General features: G+C 37.0%; 1 protein-coding gene across 1 annotated transcript in view; it reads right to left on the bottom strand.

The window, feature by feature from the left end:
* The window catches only part of aldh1a2 (aldehyde dehydrogenase 1 family, member A2), a 36,181-nt gene extending 17,447 nt beyond the window's left edge, over nt 1-18,734 (bottom strand). Inside the window, exons 1-3 of the mRNA XM_077518538.1 lie at nt 18,451-18,734; nt 451-555; nt 194-334 (exon numbers count right to left, since the gene is read on the bottom strand). Coding sequence (XP_077374664.1) covers nt 194-334; nt 451-555; nt 18,451-18,567 — 363 coding nt within the window. The 5' untranslated portion in view covers nt 18,568-18,734. The remainder of the gene's footprint in view (nt 1-193; nt 335-450; nt 556-18,450) is intronic.
* Nucleotides 18,735-22,095: the final 3,361 nt, after the last annotated feature.

Genomic DNA, 22,095 nt, shown 5'->3' with positions numbered 1-22,095 from the left:
TTTTTGCTTGACACAGAAGTAAGTCAAAAATGCTTTTTAGCAGGCATGATAAAGTGCTTAATAACAAGAAAAACATCTTAAAGATAAACAGACAGTGGGCCAAGAATATTGAAACAACTGTAGTTTCATTTTGCCGTAGTATGCAGACCATAATTTATTTTTGATGAAATGGATCAATTAAAAGTTCCCTTACAGCCAGGTAGATGCTGTCCCTCTCCACCAGATCAGCCAGCTTGGCAAGCAGTCGTCCCCGCTCGGACGCGTCCATCCTTCGCCACATAGACCCCAATGAAAAGGCCAGACGAGCTGCCTGCACTGCTTTATCAACATCGGCCTGGGATTGGAATGGAGGGGGAAAAAATTTATGATTTCACTTTTGAATTATAAAAAACTCGCCACTGATGTGACTGGATTCAAATAACGAACAAAATTAATAAAAAAAAGAATAACCTTATCGGCTTCTTGGACATCGCAGATCTGCTCCCCAGTCGCTGGGTTGAAAGCTGGAAAAACCTTCCCGCTGACAGAGTCCTGCCACTCATTGTTGATAAAAATCTGGAAGAAAAAAAACAAACTTTAGGATGTGTGTCAAAGGAAGTCATATTTGAGTTTGTGATTTTAGGGAATAACTGCAGAATAACGGTGATCTAACATAGTTTTACAATCTAATCCAATCCAAATTTATTTTGTAAGCACATTTTAAAATAACAGGGTTGACCAATATAAAACACACCAGCTATAAAACTGGTTAATATCATATCATATCATATCATATCATATCATATCATATCATATCATATCATATCATATCATATCATATCATATCGCATCATATCATATCATATCATATCATATCTATCATATCATATCATATCATATCATATCATATCATATCATATCATATCATATCATATCATATCATATCATATCATATCATATCATATATATATATATATCCATCCATCCATCCATTTTCTTAGCCGCTTGTCCTCACAAGGGTCGCGAGGGTGTTGGAGCCTATCCCAGCCGGCTTCGGGCAGTAGGCGAGGTACACACTGAACGGGTTGCCAGCCAATCCAGGATAATATAATATAATATAATATAATATAATATAATATAATATAATATAATATAATATAATATAATATAATATAATATAATATAATATAATATAATATAGTCTCCGGTTCGAGTCCAGGCTCGGACCTTCCTGGGTGGAGTTTGCATGTTCTCCCCGTGCCCGCGTGGGTCTTCTCCGGGTACTCCGGTCTCCTCCCACATTCCAAAGACATGCATGGCAGGTTAATTGGGCGCTCCGAATTGTCCCTAGGTGTGCGTGTGAGTGTGGATGGTTGTTCGTCTCCGTGTGCCCTGCGATTGGTTGGCAACCAGTCCAGGGTGTCCCCCGCCTACTGCCCAGAGCCAGCTGAGATAGGCGCCAGCAGCCCCCGCGACCCTTGTGAGGAATAAGCGGTCAAGAAAATGGATGGATGGATAATATAATATAATATAATATAATATAGCAAGACCATTCAGCGCTTTACAACATTTTATAATGTATTGTAAAAATTGTATTACGGCCAACACCGTCAGGTCATAAAAATGCACAATGTACACAAGTACACGTTCGAAAAATACTTAACTCTTTCACTCCCAGCCATTTTCACAGAAACAATCCCATTCACTCCCGGCTGTTTTACTGGATTTTGACTGATTTTGCAAGGCCCACAGAATATTGTTCTATTGCTATAAAAGCATGGAACATATCAAAAGAAAGATTAAAGTCTCTTCTTTCATCAGGAAGAAAAGTATGTTTCTATCTGTTTCCGTTTTGCAGCAATTAGCATTAGAAGAGAGCCAAGTTTCATCAGTTTTCATAAATCTATTCAAAATTGTAAGTAATTTAGCTTTTTTTCTACATGGCTCTGGTTGATCTCATACTCTGCTGCCACCTGCTGGCCGTTTGTGTAATAACTACAATTTCTGCAACCGTTCTTTGCAGTTGAGAGGCTGCATCAAAGCCTTCTGTATGCTCTAGCATAAAAAAACAAAAACAAAAAAAAACGTATAAATACGTCTTTGGGAGACTTAAACATAAAAAAAGGTATTTACACGTTATTGGGAGCAAATGAGTTAACCATATTCACAATTTCATATGTATCAATGGACGTGTGCCATGCACCCCATCCGGGTTCTTTCATGTGAATGCACTGATCTGTATATATTACTGGACAGCCGATAGGCCAGGACTTCTGAAGCCGCGAGACCTGCCATATTCTTACTCCTAGGAAATGTTTCTCGGCATACGATCCGATACATTTTACAGCATCAAAATCGGAGAACGCTTGAGACAGTACTTAGTAGAAACAGCATGATTTATGTTGTTTTAAATGTGTTAAACATAAACAAGAGGACTTCAGACATTTTACAACTTGACTTAAATGTATAAATTATATGACTAATGATGTTTAGAGGAGGAAACTTGCGTGTATTTTTTATAATTAAAATATTATACCTGTAATTCAACAAAAGATGACTGCCAAATCTAATATTGGGGTTTCCGTTTTGCAGTAATTAGCATTAGAATATAGCTAAGTTTCATCATTATTCACAAATCTGTTTGGAATTATGGGGAAACTGCTTGTTTTCAACATGGCCCTGGTTGATCTCTTCTAATCTGCTGCCACCTGCTGGCCGTTTTTCTTTTTACTGGCATTTTTTTTCACCCCTTCACTGCCGTTGAGAGGCAGCATCAAAGCCTTCTGTATGCTCAAGCATTAAAAAAATGGATAAACATGTCTTTGGGACACTCAAAACGTACAATAGAACGCATTTATACATATTTTGGAGCAAATGAGTTAAGGAGCATGCAGGGTTACGATAGAAAGAGGATGTGGTCTACAATAAAGACAAAAATGTGAATTTATTTAAAGATGGGACTTGCAAGTCACTCAAGGAACATGCGCGCCACTTCTGATTTTTATTTTTTATTTTTTACCACAAGCATAAGTAACTTCCTCCACAGATGCATATGAAACTATAAAAATATAGTGAAGTAAAAAAATATAAAGGCCCCAGAATGGAACCTTGGGACACTCCATGTAGAGAATCAGATGACTGAAATTCACCAAGAGGAACATAAAAACGTATTCTGGACAATGTAAAACCGGAATCACTAGTCTTAGTTGTCATCATAATGTGTGAATGTTACACATTACAAGCAAAGTTTTTATGGCAGCATGTTGGCTGCAGATTTTGCACATCCAGACTCTTGCGTAAAAGATGTGGGAGAATCTCTGGAAATGTTGCCTGAGGATTCCTGTGTGTCCACCACGGCTCTCACGGGAGTACTCCACCATCCAGACAAAGGGGTGGGGGGGTTGTTGAGAATGGGGGATTGGTGGGGGCACAGATAAATCCCTATCACACACCAGACAGCCATCCACCATCCCCCTCAAGCACACGTTTCACAACATCACTGCTCGTTTACGAGATCATAAAAACACGTGCGTTAAAGCAAGCCTTGCGTTAAACAACCGCCTGGGATTCCGTACATGGTATATGATATGCAGCCTTTATGGGCATCACCGAAAACATGTACGAATCAAATCCCTGCTCATCGCTAAAGACTTAGATCAAATGAGTGCATGAATGCTGTGATAGGAACTACATGCCCAAGCCCCAAACTCTTGTTATGTTTCGATCCATTAGCAAGAGTGTTTTTAATGGTTGTCAGTCTCTGATAGATGGAGTGCAAGGAGCACATCTGCTGGCTCCAGTCTTTCTGTGTATACACTCTTCCTGCCTTTCTCCTTGTTTTCCTACAAGAACGAGATGATCCGGAGGGGCTTGGAGGTAAGGTTATTTGAATACTAAAAATACTTTGGAACGCCTTGATGGAACATTTAACCATCCCTTTAGCATAGGTTACTCCTGAACAACCTGTACAAAAGGAAATATGTTACCCATAACCCACTAACTTTACAACAGAGTTGCCACAGTTTCTAGGACTGGTTCAAACCATGAATGAATTATTTTAATATCTCATTTGTCATAAATACTTCAGAAAATAGAATTTTAAAGGCATTTTTTTGTGTGTATAGTATTGTTTTCTTGAAATTTACTGTTAACATGAATTTAAAAGAATTTTCTTACATTTATGAAAGACTTAATGATTTTTTTTTAAATTTATAGTCACAATTATTGAATTTGAATTATGAAAATATTTTAATCTTATTCTTGCTGTTGTGTTTGTGTATAACACATGTTACTTTAATTAATAAACTGAATCATTAAACCAGTTCCTGCCACCGCCGCAAAATTTAGTTTGGAATTGAGTATTTGTGGAGTTTTTAATCATGTCCTTGCCATTGAAGAAGAATTGATATTCCATCATGAATCGATATCGGATTGAAGTGAAATGAATCAAATCGAATTGTGGAAAATTGAAATTGAATTGAAGTGAACTCTTGTGAATCAAAATCGAATCGATTGAGGAAATTAGAATTGAAACCTAGGCCTAACAGTTATCTCCAAAAAGTAACTTTGTTACTTTTCTGATTATTTGCTATAAAAAGTACCTTAGTTACTAGGGATGTCACGATAAGGGCAATATCGTGATATTGTGATATTAAAACTGCCACAATATCGTCGTCGTCATGTTCACAATATTTAAAAGGAACACATCTGTTAAAAAAATCAGGTTGATTTCCATTTGTGCAGTTCTAGCGCCCTCTAGTGGCTAGTTTATTCCTGCAATTTAATTTTCATTAGGGATGTTTTGGCCTTCTATGTTTAAAATCTATGCTAATTGTCAGATGAAGGGAAACCAAATTTGCTTGTGAAGCGATCAATGTGTGCTTGCATTACCAAGTGCCTCAATATTGTTATTAGAGATTGTAGGTGGTTTATATGCATTGCTGTTATGTACAAAAGCACAAAATTGTGCTTTTTGTTTTTTGTTTCTTTTAGTATGAGCTCTTTTTTTTTTTTTACAATATTGTGATCTTTTGTAAATATCGCCAACACCCCCATAATATCGTGATAATTATCGTATTGTGACCCTCATATCGTGATCATATCGTATCGTGATGTTTGGATATCATTACATCCCTGTTAGTTACTTCACTGATTACTTGCTTAGACTACAAGATATTTTAATAGTTACATTTAGCAGATAGCGACAACCCTGCTTAACATAAAAATGGCACTTTGTTTTGCCACTTAATTGGAAGTGTGTTTTTAACAGTGAACAACTTGTTTTTATCAAACATAAAATAAAGAGAGCAACTTTTTCCCCTCCAATTATTTTAATTAATACCAAAAAAATGTCTTCCACATAACAAAAATACATAAAAAAAAATCTAAAATAAAGTCTATATCTTACTTGACATATTTAACTTAAACGTTTATTATGTACATTGTTTACAAATATATCAGTCACACAATGCGGTGTAACTATGAATGCATGCAATTTTTTTTTTCTTTTTTTTTGAGGGGGGGGGGGGGGGGGTGCTTAGTGTTATTTAAGATAACATAGTCTCTCTCGTTCCTCTTTTTGCTTATGGACACAAAAGTCTCAATGCGCTGAAAACGATGATGTCACTCCATCAGAGTGAATGTTAATTTGGATCATCCCACAATGCATTTCATATGTTCTATAGACTTGTTACTGTTATGTGCTTCATTTAGACTTAGAGTAACAGAGTTGAGACTTACGTCAGCAATACTTGTCATGGTATGATGACCTTGATTAGGAAAAAGCGGACAAATTCATTTTAAGCCATACTGTCTTTTGCTATGTTCAAAGGGAAATGCCTTTTCATCTTGCCTTGGCCCGATGGCAAGATGAGAAGATGAGAAAAGGTGATATAAAATTTTCCAGATCTGACTTTCTGAAGAAGCCCTATAGTCATTATAACAGTAAATATTTGTATAAGAAATAAGCACTATGCCATGAATGAAATGGAATTATTTTTTTTTTAAATAGTAAGTTCCATGCAACGTGCTTGAGAGTCTTAAAAGTTAGAAGTAACGCGTACTCTTTTTGTGTAAGGCAACGGTGTCATGCAGACCATGAAGGTGTTCAGTAACAGCGCGTACCACCTCACCGAATCGTACCTTACCGAACGAACCCTTCCTCTCAGGCTCCTTTGTTCCGTTGACCCTGGCGCACAGGCCAGTGAGGCTTGTCTCAACCAGTCAAGTATTCTCAGGCGCCTTCCATCAGAGGCCACCTTTAATCTGCCGCTCATTAAGAGCACTTCATAAAATTGTCAGGAACGATAAGTAGCAGCGGGGCCAGCTACAAAAACACAAAGTCCCGTAGAGCACTGAATTAGTTTTTTGAATTTATAGGCTCCACTGAAGTGGGGAGTCCTAAATCAGCCGAGCCCCCCTGACAGCCTGAACAGTCCCGGCAAGAATGCAGACGGTGGGTAGCTTTGTGCGTGGCGTAACCCCTCTCACAAGGCGCTGCGAAAAGGAGAAGCGCGAGAGGAGCGGAGCGGGCCGCCATCTAAATCACGCTAAGAAAAGGACACGTTTGGCTCGGCCCTTCTTCGGCCTCGGACTGGTGTTAAGACTTTTGTCTGGTTCCATTGAAGGGCTTGATTGAGATGACAGCGCCGCCGAGTAAATCAACTCTCGAGGTTTACGAAAATTGCTTTTAGGATCATTTGGAAGAAGGGCAAAGAGCGCAAGAGTGAGAAAACAAGAGCAAGGGTGCACATTTTCAAATGACAAATCGTGTTTTCTTTCCCATCCCCTGCCGGGTTGCCGCCATGCATTCACATGATGCCTTCATGTTCGGGAAAAACAATTCTCACACTCATGTTACCTTCATATATTCCCACTAAAATCTCTGGAAATATCACATACTACCAGTTGTCTCCGTTGTCTTAATTCAGTACTGTATGTTTCTTTAATCCAGACGTTAAGTATAGCGGATTTTGTGATTATAAGAGTGATCCTAAAATACTTTTGCTGACATTTATGTCGCTTGTAAACGTGTTGAAGCTGTTTTACCTTCTGTTTTACCTGTTTTTCTTCTTGTCTAAGGTTAATACTAGTTGAATAAGGGATAAACTAGTTTGTGTGGTTATGCAAGAATACTCACAGTATTTGACCTCCTTCCAATGAGCAAGTGATTTTAGAACTGTTTTTGTGGTGTCTTAAGGGATTTTAAGGCAACTTTACTTTAATAATTGTGACTTTACTGTTGTGTTAGCATAAGTTAGGGATAGAGGTCAAAGGAGGCTTCCCGCGTACGTTACAAAACTGAGTTGCAACATGTCTTAAGAATGAAACTTACACTTTGGTACGCCGTACATAAGGAAAATGTTAGCTTCTATGCTAGCAACTAACGATAAGCTAGTGAGCAGTGCTCAGAAAGCCAACATTTTTTTATCATACAAAAACAATATATAGTAACCTATTGAAAATTTTTTATTGTTTGGACACCCTTGTTCTAATGATTAGAAAGCAATGCTGAAGATTACAAATGAATTATTATGACAGCTATTACTATAAGTAAGCGGTTCACACTCCTAAAATGTGAATTACTGCATGGAAAAAAAGCAGTTTACAGAGGCCACAAGCCAACTACAAACAATCAAAAAAACTCCCTCACATCTCTCCAAAGGCTTTCAATCACCATGCGGACAGTGGGCGTCATAAAAGATAATATAAAAAAAAATGTACACAATCATGTTCAAAAGTATTTTTGGCACTGTGTGATTTAAATACTAATTCATTCACTTAAATGCTTTACACTGTTTAGTTTGGCACATCCCGCAGCGGCCAATAACGTCATTGATTTCGAAACACCACCTCTGAGCATGTTCATGTATTTAATATTAACAACTTGCGTCGTGTGTGCGTTGGTGGGGTAATTTGTTTTTACGAGTGGGTGGCGATGGGAAGAATTAAGAAAAGTGAAAATAAGCTGAAGCAGCCAGCGAAACATCTGTTTGGCTGCGAAAGCTGAGCAGCTCACAGCAGAAAAAAAAAATGCAGCGATCCACACTTTTTGTCAGATTTTTTTTAAATGAACACACCCAAAGTGGAGGTAATGCGTGCAAATGTGTGTGTTTATACACAACACGCCAAGATTCCACAGTCTTGTACTAACTACAAGTAGAGCACCTGCGAGACTGGTCTGTGCAGGAAGTTTCATATCCTCCTCGGTCACATGACCTCCATTTCCTCTCTGCTTTAGTGGCTCGTTTGCTCATAATTACTGCAGTTACAAGTGAGCGTGCTCTGCCGCCGCAGACGATGCCACCCGGCGCTGGCATCTTTGGCAAAGAACGGACCCGCTGTCACCGACTGGGCGTCTTTGTCTGGACTCTGTGTGTCTGTCTGTGTAGTTCCAGTTTGGTCGGAGAAAACACATTTGACGGTTGATACAAGTATAAAGTGGAAAGCTTGTATATCTGCTGATTTTGTCTGTAGATACTCATCCAGGTCATGATCGTGATAATTTGAGGCAACAAGATCACGTCCAATTGAAAGCAAAATGTCATGAAGCCAGCTGACTTGGCCACAAGGGGGCAGTATAATAGAGTCACACAGACACAAAAGCTATTCGTTACCCATTCTTTAGCATTTCCTATTATTTGTAAGAATTAGATACAATAAAGCAATAAATATATCACATGTAATTCTCTTTTTTTGGGGGGGCTAGTTTGAAAGTAAACTTAAATAACAACATCACTGCTCGGTTTGTTAGCCAGTCTATGGCATTTTCCATTGTATGTTAGCATTAAGCTAGCCGTCTTCTGTAAGACAAAGTTAATTTGCTTTGATTAAATACACATAAAAGTGTAATTATTTTTGTTTTATGTTTAGTTTTGAAGTAAACCTAAACTGAGAGGGGCAATAAACTGCTTCAAGCCTTTTTTTTTTTTAACTTTTTTTTATTTTATTTTATTTTAAGAATTTAACGGCCAAACAGTTGCTTGTTGTGAAGTGAGTTAGTAGCCACCATACAGCTTTCATATCTCGAATTTTGCTCTCAACTCAATATAAAAAAATTAAAAAGTAAATGATGCAAAGTTTGCTTTTCGGCTTTTTAATTGCGCCCCCCACCCTCAATATTACGACTGTGGTTTACAGTACATACATACAGTAAATCAGATTACAAAATAGCACAAACAAATCTGTGACTATCACTTCAACTTTCATGTTTCATGAAACAATATACAAATATATAATATATATATATATATATATATATATATATATATATATATATATATATATATATATATATATATATATATATATATATATATATATATATATATATATATATACACACACACACAAACATCTATTTAAATAACACTGAACGACCAAAATGAAGCAATTTTTCCCCCCCAAAATGGCAGCCTTTGCAATTTAAAAATTGCATTCTATTACATTACCATGTTGATTTGAATTTGATTAATTGGATTCTGGCTGATGTTTGTATTTTGCACGTGAGTTTTGATGGCTCTACATCATTCCTGAAAGCTCGGGTCAAAGAAATATTTAAAGCTGTTGTTCTACACATGGGATCAGTGGGTGGGGTGGGGTGGGGGGGGAAGCAATCATTTCATGTTGAAGACATGTGATGCTTTTCTACAGACAAATAAACATCTTGAAAAGCGCTTGTGTCTCGTGCTCGCCGGGGGGAAGGAACCGATTCCAGCAGATTTATGAAGCCCAGTGTTTTTCCTAAACACACCTCGAGGATTTACACGTTGGCTGCCAGGAGGCCTGCAGAAGCGGGGTCTTATAGGAAGTGAACGGAGCGGCCTCCCTGTCACTGGCCTTCCCCTCAGACGTGATTAAGAGACCGGGGACGTCATGTTGACATGTGCGCGCTACGACCAAAATTTACACTGGCTGCACAAGTGGGCATTTCACACCAATGGACATCTAAATGACGCTGAGCACTTAAACCGTCACAATCAAGGAAACATGCTTTAGACTTGAGATGTGCTCGTGTGTGTGCGTGAGCATGGAGATTGTGTAAGGCAAGCGGGAGGGAGGGGAGACTGGGGGGGGGGTATTGTATTCTCGCTGAGCTGCTTGTGATAAATCATTGAGTTGCACAGTATCCCCTAACTTGCTCTGTGTTTGATCTTGATGGCAGTAAGATGGTGGTTTTGAAGTGAAAAAGTCCAGAACTACAGGTCAGGCTCTGGCGAAGCAGGGCCACGCACCCACACGGTGAAGCGGCCTCATAATTTACACCCCGGCGGACAGCGCCGAGCATCATGGAGCCCCTCCCGAACCCCCGTCTGTACTATCTCAATCAGTGACAGATTGATGGAGGCCCTTCTTCATCCCGAGTGAGTGCGTGTCTGTGTACAAACGCACACCCTGCATGGGCAGCCAGGTTGCGCAGCGCAGGTTCCTATGGTGAAAAGTGCTCTTGCTGTTTATCACTGTTGAACAGATGAACAGATCTGGAACATAATGGAACGCTATTCTCTAGCCCACATTACAGCCACATTGAAAGTACACATTAAATTGCCCATTTGTCAACCGTGGGCAGTTTAATTGCTCATCACATGCTCATTACTATACAAATCCTAATTTGGATCAGCACAAAACCTCGTGCATATTCTTAGATTTCTTCTTATCATGATGTATGCTATGAGAAATTAAGGACAATATCATATCAACATCAATCATCATGACCCATTAATCTGTCCACAAACTTTCTGTTCATTATATTTTTTTATGTGAGTAAGTACGAGTCACTAACAAAGTGATTAAAAATAACTGCAATTCTTAGTAGTTACACAATAATCAGTAAATGATGATTATGTGCAGACTAATTGATGACAATGTTAAAATGGGTTATGTACTCAGAAATGAGGTTGAGGTTTTATTCCTAAGAAGCATTTATTATTAACCTATGCTTAAATCAATGGTGTCCAAACTGCGGCCCGGGCGTCATTTGTGGCCCGCCGTCCATTTTTCAGTGGCCCGCGACATATACTAAAAATGGCATTTGACTCAGTTCAAATAAAATAAACAAAACAAAAATGTTCGGAGATGGTCAAAGTAAGAAGGAAGGGTATCGAAAAAACAGGTGCCATTAAAGGTGTTTTTAGTTAACTAAAACTAATGAAAAAATTAAAACTAAAATTCAAAAAACAATATTTTTACCGAAATAAAAACTAAAATGCTTTTTAAAAATTGAAAACTAACTGAAACTACATTTTATGTTTACAAAACTAACTAAAACTAACTAGAATTATAGCAAACGTCCTTCTTTGGTAATTAATTTAATTCATGAGCCTTTGGGGATGATTTTAAATGTGATTTTTAGTAGATTTATTTTGATATAAACTGTAATAATGACGTTTGAAAGTATGTCACACAGAAGTGACATCTAGCAGCAGCCAATCGAAAAGCACCTTCAGATGACGTTGCGCCCATGGAGTTTTTTAAATATTACGCACAAGTAATACACATTAAAAAACAAAAAAAATAAAAAACTCATACTGAAACTAACAATCAGCATTTTTGAAAGAACTAAACTAATAAAAACTAACAGAACCACCCTGACAACTAATAAAAACTAACTAAAATGAAAAATTCTAAAACTATAACCTACTGCCTTATTACCAATAAATTGGTTTATATACTGCAGCATTTTTCTAAATATGCAAAAGCACAAATAAATTAGTGTACAATTTTTAGGACTAAACACAATTTCTCTTCATAACATTATGTGGCCCTTGCGTCCTTCTGATTTTCTGGATGTGGCCCTCAAATGAAAAAGTTGGGACACCCCTGGCTTAAATGCATAAAAAGAACAAAAGTGTTTTTAAAGTGGTATTTTCTTTCACTTTCTTTGCAGATAAACTATATAAACTGGTGTCTACTAATGAGGTCTACATGTCCTGGTCATTATTTTTGACATTTTCGTGCATGTTTGTTAAACGCTTGAAGTTGCCGTCTGTGTGGCACCATCTTCAGGTTAACCAATGGGAAAAACACAATTTGGCTGTTTGTGCTCTCATTGGACGAACACTGACTATCTGTGTCACTTGACTTGACTTGACTTCCGTTAAACTGAAGTCGTACACACCTCCTTTAGCGAGTTGGAATAGTGGCGTATTACGAATATCTTTATATCGATTTTCAGGTTAGTGATTTATTAGCATAGTATTTGGTTAGTTTATTTAGCATAGCTTGTCTAGCTAGAAATTATTTTTATTTATTTTTTTATTTTTTTTTACTGCTGCTGTCAATCACAGCCAGACCACGCCCATCCCTATCTCCTTGCCTGCAAGCCCACGGTCCTCAAGGCAACACCCACTTTGAACGTCGTTTTTCAAATATTAGTGATAATATTAATTCTCATAGTGTAGTATGAGGGCTCCTTCTAGTGATACAGGAAAGAATCACTGAATTAAATGTCTATTTTTGTAATTGAAACTTTAAAACATGAAATCAAATGAAACACTAAAATACATTCCAGAACTCTTTTGAATGCATTTTTAAAGCCCAATTTTAAAGCTCAGACAATAAATTTGCAATTAATTATCAGCTGTTTTCATTTTTTGAATTTAATAACAAAATATTATTATTCAATCATGTACACTAAAATTATAATTTTAATAATTGAAGTTATTTTATTTATATTTATATGTATCTTGCATTATTTTCTTACATTTAAATTGCAGTGTTAATAATCAAACCTTTCATAAAGTTGTTGTATCTTACTATGATACATATAATTTTTAGGAATAAAAATTCTTTGTTGTTTTTGTTGACCACTTCCGGTATTATAATCGGATTTAATGTTGGTCATTTATGTTAATATATAACAAAATAGACTACTTAGCGTAAAAGGTTTTGAGAAACACTAGCCTAAGCCACTTTTAACTTACTGTGTAGGTTCTCAGTCATCCAGGTCATTGTAATCTACTAAGGTAGAATTGAGGTAACTGGACTCTGGACTCTCTTGTTTGTGATGGCTTTGTGTTTGTTTATTTATGTATGTATGTATGTATGTATGTATGTATGTATGTATGTATGTATGTATGTATGTATGTATGTATGTATGTATTTATTTATTTATTCATCCATCCATCCATCCATTTTCGCGACCGTTCATTGCTCACAAGGGTCGCGGGGGTGGGGGTGGCGCTGGAGCCTATCCCAGCTGGCTTTGGGCAGTAGGCGGGGTACACCCTGAACTGGTTGCCTGTCGCATTGTTTATTTATTTATTTATTTATTCAAAAAAGTAAAAAAAATATTTATGCAATTATGATATTAGGCTGACCGACCATGTATTTTATAAGAGGGGGGATTACTTACAGTACATAATTTAAAATAAACAGTACTTAAATATTAGATGTCAACTTAAAAGTGAAATACAACTGAACTGTGCTGAAAGAAAACATTCTTGAAAAATTACAAAAATGTACAGTACTGAATTTTTTTATATATATATTTTTTTATTTTTAATTTATGCATACAAATTTAAAAAAAATTGTATGTATTACTAACGTGAATTTTACACATTTTATTCGTATTTACCATAATTCAGTGATTATTTCCACTAGAGAATATCCCACGGACAACTTGTACCATACATTGACAAACACTGATATTAACTAAAAGCATTATGTTTCTATTTTTATAGCTCTGAATTTTATCCCATTGACAACCCCCCCAAAATTGCCCAAAGACAATAAACAGTCCCTCTGCATTCCTTAATTATTCCCTCAACGAGGGTCTCCTCCCCTCCTTTGCCAGCAAAAAGCATCAGTATCATCTATCACGGCTGACTTTATTTATGGCTTCCGTCGTGGTCCCGGCAACCTTTAAAGTGTTTGTGTCTTGTAAGCCAGCTGTTGAAGCCTTCATGCTATGGAAATGTGGTGACAGGAGACGGGGGAACACGGTGACAAAAAAAAGTACGCCTCCTTTTAATATCTTTCTGGTAGTCAGTCAAAAAGACGATCATTGAATGTTTTTTTTTTTTTTTTTTTTTTTTTTTTTTCCATAAAGACTTCAATCAGGTATTACAAGTGCATTTCTGAGAGCACAGTTCGCGACTGGGTGAAAAGGACAAGGAGCAAAACCTCAATGGCCTTAAGCCGCCTTTATCATTACTAATGATACTGTATCAGCTCGAAGTGAGACGTTTCCAGGGTCACTCAGATGTCACTATTGCATTGCGTTGAGGTTTGTGCAACGGCTGGGCGAGGCAATGACTGTGACATTGAACGTATCATCTGCATGGTGTGTGGGTTATTGCGGATTTAAAGGACATTTTGTGAAAATTAAAATCATCCGCCCACAAAATGCCAGAAACTTGCATGTTGAAATCGTAGATAAAATGTAACGAGCTGTATTAAAAGTGATGCTTAAATATGATTTCAATTACAAAATAATTCTAGAGCACCCCTTAAAACTGTTTTTTTTCCTATTGTCCCTCCCTCTTAATGACCTGCTTCCATGTAAAATATAACATACAATAATTTTGTAGATATGACTTTCTTCTGTTTTTTTTTGTTATGTTTTGTTTTGTTTTTAGTATATTCATTTCAAGTAGTTGTAACTCTGCTCTCAACTTGTGCCTTGAAACCCTTTTACGAAAACCTTTTCAGCCATTTAGGGGAAGACAAAAAAAAGACTCAGCATAAATCACATCATCAAGCTAATTGTAATGACCATGTGTCGCAAGTAAGTCCTTGCTTCTATTCTTCATATTTTGTCATTGTTGTGAACCATAAACCAAGTCAACATTGTTAGTCATATTAGAAAAAGACATTATCCTAAAACTGTCTTTTAATTATATAGCTACATTTTGCTTTGATTAGTTAGCATAGTAGCTTAGACAGCTAGCATGTACGAGCATTAGCATATATGCCACTGTAAATGTCATTGGAGCACTAGTCAAAATTACTTTATTTAATTGTAAAGGATTTATTTAGCAAAACTTTTATAGTCACTCTTGTGCCAAACACAACAAAATGATATGACAAAAAATATCTTGTGAAAAAGTGTACTGTTACTGCTGAGCAGGACAAATCAATTTATATGATAATTTATCATTCGTTTTTCTTAAAATATGACCACAGTGATCAAATAAATGGCACATTTTTCAATGAGGTTGGTGCCAAAATTGTCCTCCAATTCTGGAATGAGCCATAAACTTTGGGCTGTATTTAAAAAAAAAAAATAAATCTGAGGGAGACGTGTTTTTCCATCACGGACCGGTGAGCCATAACGCTCCCTCCCAGTCAACAGGGTGGACAACAGGAGAACCCACGCCAGGGGTGCCCATAAATCAGGACCCTTGTGCCCCCCGTGTCCACCAAACCATCCGGGACTGGATGATCCAAATTCCTTGGGGTTAATTCACCAAGTCGCTCCCAAACATTTCCTCCTGTACAAGGGAATGGAAGAGCAACCCCGGTGCCGAAACACACACATGCACACGCACAACATCCTCTCTGCAGTGCAGCGGCGGCGTGACCTTTGCACTTGTGGCACCAAGGTATGTGTTAAGACAGTAATTATGGAGCTGAATGGACTTACACCACACTATCATCCAACGCTTTAACGTTTAATCTTGCAATCATTTAAAAAAACAACAACAACAACACTTGTTACCAACTGTGGTGGGAAGTAACTAAGTAGAAAAGTAGAAAAGTACAAATACTTCATTACTGTTCTTAGTAGATTTTTGGATACTTTAACTCCATAGATAATTCATACTCCATACTTTGGCAAAATAGGCTGCAAGTAGTTACGTTTTTCAACCTTCACAGATGAAGATACGCCATAAAAAAATTAAAAAAAATTATAAAATGTACATATAATTGTCAGTTATTGCCACAATATCAATAAAAATTGCAATGAGTTTGGTAAAAGTACACTACACTTTCTTGTTTTCAGAAAACGTTTGAAAATGTCTTAGGCTAACGATATAACATCTTAAAGTTTACATGACTGCACATGTGAAGCGTTGTCTCTAGGAGTGTCGAACTTTTTGAAGCAAATTCCAAGCTGAATTTGTATTTTTTGCAGGGGAGCAATAGTGGTAATTCAATTTGTTCTTTCTTTCACGGAATATTATGCTCTTACAATAATGATATGGTAAATATGGTATGTTTTGTTTTTGTTTGTTTTTTCAATTAATGTAATTAGCTAATTTAGCATTTTTATTACTCATTCCACAATGACAGAAAAACAGTTTTGTTCGCACAAAAGTCGAATCACCGCTAGCTAGCGCGCTCAACAACGTGGCGTGTAGCACGTTTTTTTTAATCAGATAATTTTTTTTCAAGATTGCAAAAGGGTTTTGTATATAATTGACAGTAAAATTTCATTTCTGCTCTTCTAATGTAGTACATTTTAGAGTCTGTTCTTTTCTTAACTCGGGGGAACTATGCTGAATAAGTACTTTTTTCTTACTTGTTCACGTACTTTTGCCACGCCTGGTTCCCGAAATGGTCAGTTTGGTAGTCTCATCTTGTATGCAAACTTTAACGGCAAACAAAAACTCATTTACTAAAGTATGTTGGACAAAATGATGATATTTGAAGCATGTAAATAGCATAATTGCCTACAATTATGCCAATTTTTAACATCACAATATAACAAAAAATACTGTTGGGTGAAATTTGTGTTTTTTTGTTGTTTTATATCTATTCACAGTCATGGTAATCCACAAACGCGGAATCGAGGCAACTAAATTCTCCTTCTTTGTTAAATCTGCTGTGTTTTTTTATTTTCTGAAAACATTCAAAACAAATTTACACAATTATGCTATTAAGCTAACAATATACTGTCACCCTAATAGTATAATTCCCAAACACATTTTTAACTTCGTGTCACAATAGCAAAAAAAAATAAAAATAAAAAAAATAAAAATTCCAACATAAGTGCCAAAGAAATGTTTCTCATGTTTGTGTAGTCGGTCGTCCATGTCACGGTATTCCACAACGGCCAAATTGAGGAAACTGGGAACTTGTTTGTAATTTTTTTTTTTTTTCTTGTTTTCCAAAAACTTTCAAAAATGACTTTGGCAATTATACTGCTATGCTCATGATATATATACTTGAGGCCGGAATACCTTCTTTAGCCGCTAGCCACGGCGTTGACAAAATATTGAATCACTCAGCGCAAATATGCAATACTTTTTAAGCGAACATTCTTTTGGCGGTGGTGGAGCCCAAGTTGCTTCACAACTCAAATCAACATCTTTGCGTGACTCCTTTCTCCAGCTGTTTCTGCATCTCTGTCCTCCTCCCACGTCCAGAAACATTTGCGATATCACCCTGCGCTCCAGCTCAACTTTTGTCGCTCTATCATTAGCATTTCACTGTCAGCTTTCTTGTGAGCGGAAAGACCACACATGCAAAGGCTTCACTTTCACCTTTCCCCACTAATGTTTCAAATGATTGACAGCAATCTTAGTTACCTGAAATGAACATGTTCCGAGCCAGTGATCAGCATAAACACAAGCACTGCTTCCAGTGCGGGGAAACTCTATCATCATTGTGGACTTTTGTTGCTAGTAATTTAAAATCTGACACTTTAATGGTGCTTTTGGATTATCCACTCACTAAGGCTTTCCAAAGCTTTTGTTTTTAGCTGAAGTGTTCTTTATGAGCATGTAATGCGGAAAATAGGAATAAAATGAAGGTTTGCACTCCAAATACAAGATGTTACAATTTTACTTTTGTTGAAAGGTTTTAGTTCAACAATATGTTTATTTTTGTCAGTCTATTTTCTAATATTAAAAGACATTGTTATAAGTTTTTCATAATTCTTAAGTTACTGTATTTTGCACGGTAAAACTACATTTTATTTCTTTTCTCAATTTTAAGCTAATTTTTTTCACTTTAAAATAAACAATTGGATTAAATAGCTACAGCAAAATACTTAGAACTGTTTTTAATATTTTATAGAAAAATTAGTTCACAAAAATATTTGAGGCAGCTCGCAGTTCAATCCAACAGCATATACTAAGCAAAATAAAATGATAAATTAATAGGTCCAAACTTAACAGTAATGGTTGTTAAATATTTAATACTTTGAATCTCTGCATTGTAGAGTGTAAAAATATGGATTTGTTTGTTGATATGCAAACACATTTTAGCGCTTAGTGAATTAAAATATTTGAAAAAGCAAAATCAGGTCATTTTTAACATGATTTTAGTTTTCCACATCGAGTGTAGGCTGTTGCTTTTTTGGTTTGTTTGTTTTGTTTGAATTGATGTGTTTGGCTTTTATACCATAAACTTTCCCACTCATCCAATTTGCACTTCAAATATAAAACCTTTTAAAGCGTTTACTCGTCAAAATGTGAACTGATTACTGTATAACTTTTGCCCCTTTTTAAGTGCGCTAGCCAGGCTGCAGCGCACTGGAGTGAGTGGAAGAGTCGTGAGTGGGCGACGCAAGGTGGACCGACTGACCTTGGTGTACTTGATCTCCGGGTTGGGCACCGGCGTGGGCATGAGGTGCAGGGATGCCATGAGGGCTGCCGGGTCGCTCTTCACGTCCCCGGGCATGTGGATCTCACTAGAAGTCATCGCGACGTCGCTTCTCGCGTGTCTTTTGCGTCCCCCCACGGCCGAGCGAGCGAGTAAGTAAGTGAGCGAACGCTGCTGTGGACTTTGGGCTTTTCCTTTCGTGGGTTTATAGCCAGGTGTCAGCCGAGGCTCGCTTTCATTGGGCCGACAACAGAAGGGCTGTCCTTTCTTTTCCTCCACTTTTTTTTTTTTTTTGCAAGCTAACTCTCCACTCCACACTAGTCCACACATTTACATAAAGTTAAGGAGGAGGAAGACACGCACCACACCCACTCGTCGGTGATTCACTTCTCATCACTTCACTTTCCATATCGTTTGCTTTAAACTTCCACGGAATTTGCGTTTTTCTTCTTCTTTCTTTCGCTCTCCTCCGTGCGTGCATTTTTAATCTCCCACTTCCACGCGCACTTCTTCGACACCTTCATTGTGTGCTACTATTTCCTTAGTGACACGGGGGTGCCAAACGACCACCGACCTCCCTAAAATGTCATGTAAATGACCACTACACTACTACTACTATAGTATTTACTCCTGCAGGTGATAATCTCCCACACGTAGCGCCTCCATACAGCCTCGGAATAAACATGTACAAATAGCCAATCTAAAAAAATAAAAAATAAAAATAAAAAAAAACACCAGCACCACCGCAACTTCTACTAATACATTACTTAATTTAACCACCGCTTATATTACTCTGTGGGTGGAGTAGCCCGTAAGAGTACTGTTACTTTACAATAATATGGCTCAAGTAAAAAGAAGGAGGAGAAAAAAGGCTTCGAAATAATTACTTGAATACAGTAACTAAGAATTCAGTGAAAAACTACCATTAAGTTACTGGTTTTTAATCAATATGAATTTCAAATGGACAAAATGTCAAACATAGGAATTAAAAGTCATAAAATAACAAATTAAGCCAAATTCAACCACCTTACATTAATTTTCTTTGTTTACACTTGTGAAACTCACAATAGACTCACGTAGCTTCATGGTAAAAAGACACTGTGTTGAAATTATAGATTTGTCATTGTTCCTTTGTTTTAAACCCCATTATTAATTTCAATAATATGGAAAAAAATAAATAATAATAATCACATTTTTAATTATAATCGTAGGACTAGTAATCGCTAATTATATTACACTGGTTGTGCCTCACCTTACGGAAGGCTGACATGTTTTGCCGCCATCTTTCTGCTGCCAATACCTGAAGGAGACAAACATAGCGTGCATAGTAACTGGTGGTAGGCTTGTGAAGTGTCAGCTCTCTGAGGCACCGTAGTGCACGTGCATCTAGGTGGTTGCATTCTGTTAGTTCACCACTAGATGGCAAAATATTCTACACACTGTCCCTTTAATATAGCAATCATAGCAATGGGATATCTCAAATTCAAAGTGGACTTCTTATAGCAGGCAATAAAATGACAGGCAATATAACTACCATTATTTGTGACACCATTTTCATTTTCAGCTCCTCTGACAAAAATGTGCCTTTCTTCTTCCATATTTATATATAAAGTACAGTGGAATTTCCTCTGCTGCCTTGATTTTGATTTGATGATTTTCATGCAATATTTCTTCCCAAAATGGGTTGAAAGTAGGCTTGCTTCTTTATATCAACGTATATTAACTAATTTTGAGGTATTTGAGGACGTACTGACGAAGTTACATCCAATTTCTATGATGTCAACGAGAATAGTACAACTCCCAAATTTTTGATCACATTGTATTTATTGTTGATAATACCTTCTTCTTAAGATGGTGTCTTTGTTATGCGCATACATTTCCTGCTCCATTTCGTGACAGTTCTCGCAAGACCCAGAGGAGATGTCGCTTGAGAGCTGTAGTTGCCATCATATAAGCCTATAGGGGTCATTTTTGCCCACTTGTGAACTCTTTAAAATGTCATAACTTCATTAATTCTTTACATATTGACATTTTTGTTACACCATTTTTGTTTCAGTGTGATATTGCTGGTGTAAAAAATAATAATAATAATCTTGTCACATACCTACCTACTAGTAGTATAGCCTGCTTTAGCTACAATTATTACTTCTGCCACCATGCCACCACCGCTACTTTTACTGTCACTGCACCACTACTAGCCTACTACTACCATTACTCCCAGGAGTGTCACTGAGAGAAGACACACGCCTGTGTCACCTTTCATAAGTTATAACAGATGACGAAAGTCTGATGATGATGATGATGATGATGATGATGATGATGTTGGAATGTCCCGACGGACGCTTGTTGTCCATCAGCACATCAGACCTTGTTTGTTCTTCATCACACCATAAGCAACAGTGTGTATATGCGCGCGTGCGCGTGGAAAACTTCAAAGAAGAGCGCGCATCCACTCAGTGACAATGATGAATGCATTGCAAACACAAGCGTCCTCAAACCTGTCGCCTGAGCGCTTCACAAAGCCAAGTGAACGGAAGATAACGTGGCGGCAGGCGGACGGGGGTGACAAAACGCAGCCGGCACTGGCAAACGTATTCATGGAGCTCCCTCTGTTGGATGGACGCGGCCTCCTACTATAGGAAAGTCCACTTCTCTTCACCTTTTTTTTTTTTTTTCTTTTTTTTTTTTTTTTTTAACCTCCATGGACTACCAAGGAGGCGTCATCACTAACGTAATGGATGCCTACGCTAAATGAGCAAAAACAATTCTGACAAATATAATGAAAATAAAATACAATTAGTTATGCATATAATATTTAAAAAAAAAATACAGTTGAAATATATACATTCTTTCCATCCATCCATCCATCCATCCATCCATCCATCCATTTTCCATTTAACCTCATTAGGGTCATATAGGTGAGCTGGTACTGCTACTAATACTACCTACTGATACAACTTACTACTTAGTACTTCTGCTACTATATAGCTACTACGAATGGTATTTCTACCACCCCGAATGAAATGGTTTGACTCCCACTATAGTAGACAAGCACACTATTCATCATCCATTCTCAATCCATGATTATCAATCTCAAAATATGTGCACGTATCACTTCGTTTGGGAATTTTACTGTGAAAAAATGATAATGTGGGCAATGTGATTAATAGTTCCCAAGATGTCCTTAATGAAGTGAATATTATGAAATTTGAACCAGTAGAGAAATGTGGGAGGAGGTTAATATGTAAAATATCCATTAAATCTGGGAATTTTATTCAGGGCGAAAGTGCAGAATTTGGGAAATATGATAAATAGTTAGCAAGATGTCGTGAAGAGCTGAAAATTTTGAACTTAGATTGGTTTGAATCTGTCAACAAGGAGGAGTTAAATGTGTAAAATATCACTTCATTTGAGATTTTTTTTTTCCTGCGGGAATTTGAGAATTTGTGGCATGTGATAAATAATTCCCAATATATCATGAATGAATTGAATATTTTGAAGTTGGAATTGTTTGAATCATTTAAAAAAAAAAAAAAACGTGTGGGTATCATTTTAACCAATTATTGACCAATCTAAAGTTTTGAAAACGGCTTTCTGTCTTTGATAATGCAACGTTAATGACAAACA

Source organism: Festucalex cinctus, chromosome 4, assembly GCF_051991245.1.
Source record: "Festucalex cinctus isolate MCC-2025b chromosome 4, RoL_Fcin_1.0, whole genome shotgun sequence".
NCBI classification, from domain to species: Eukaryota; Metazoa; Chordata; class Actinopteri; order Syngnathiformes; family Syngnathidae; genus Festucalex; species Festucalex cinctus.
This window is presented reverse-complemented; position numbering and strand designations above follow the sequence as displayed.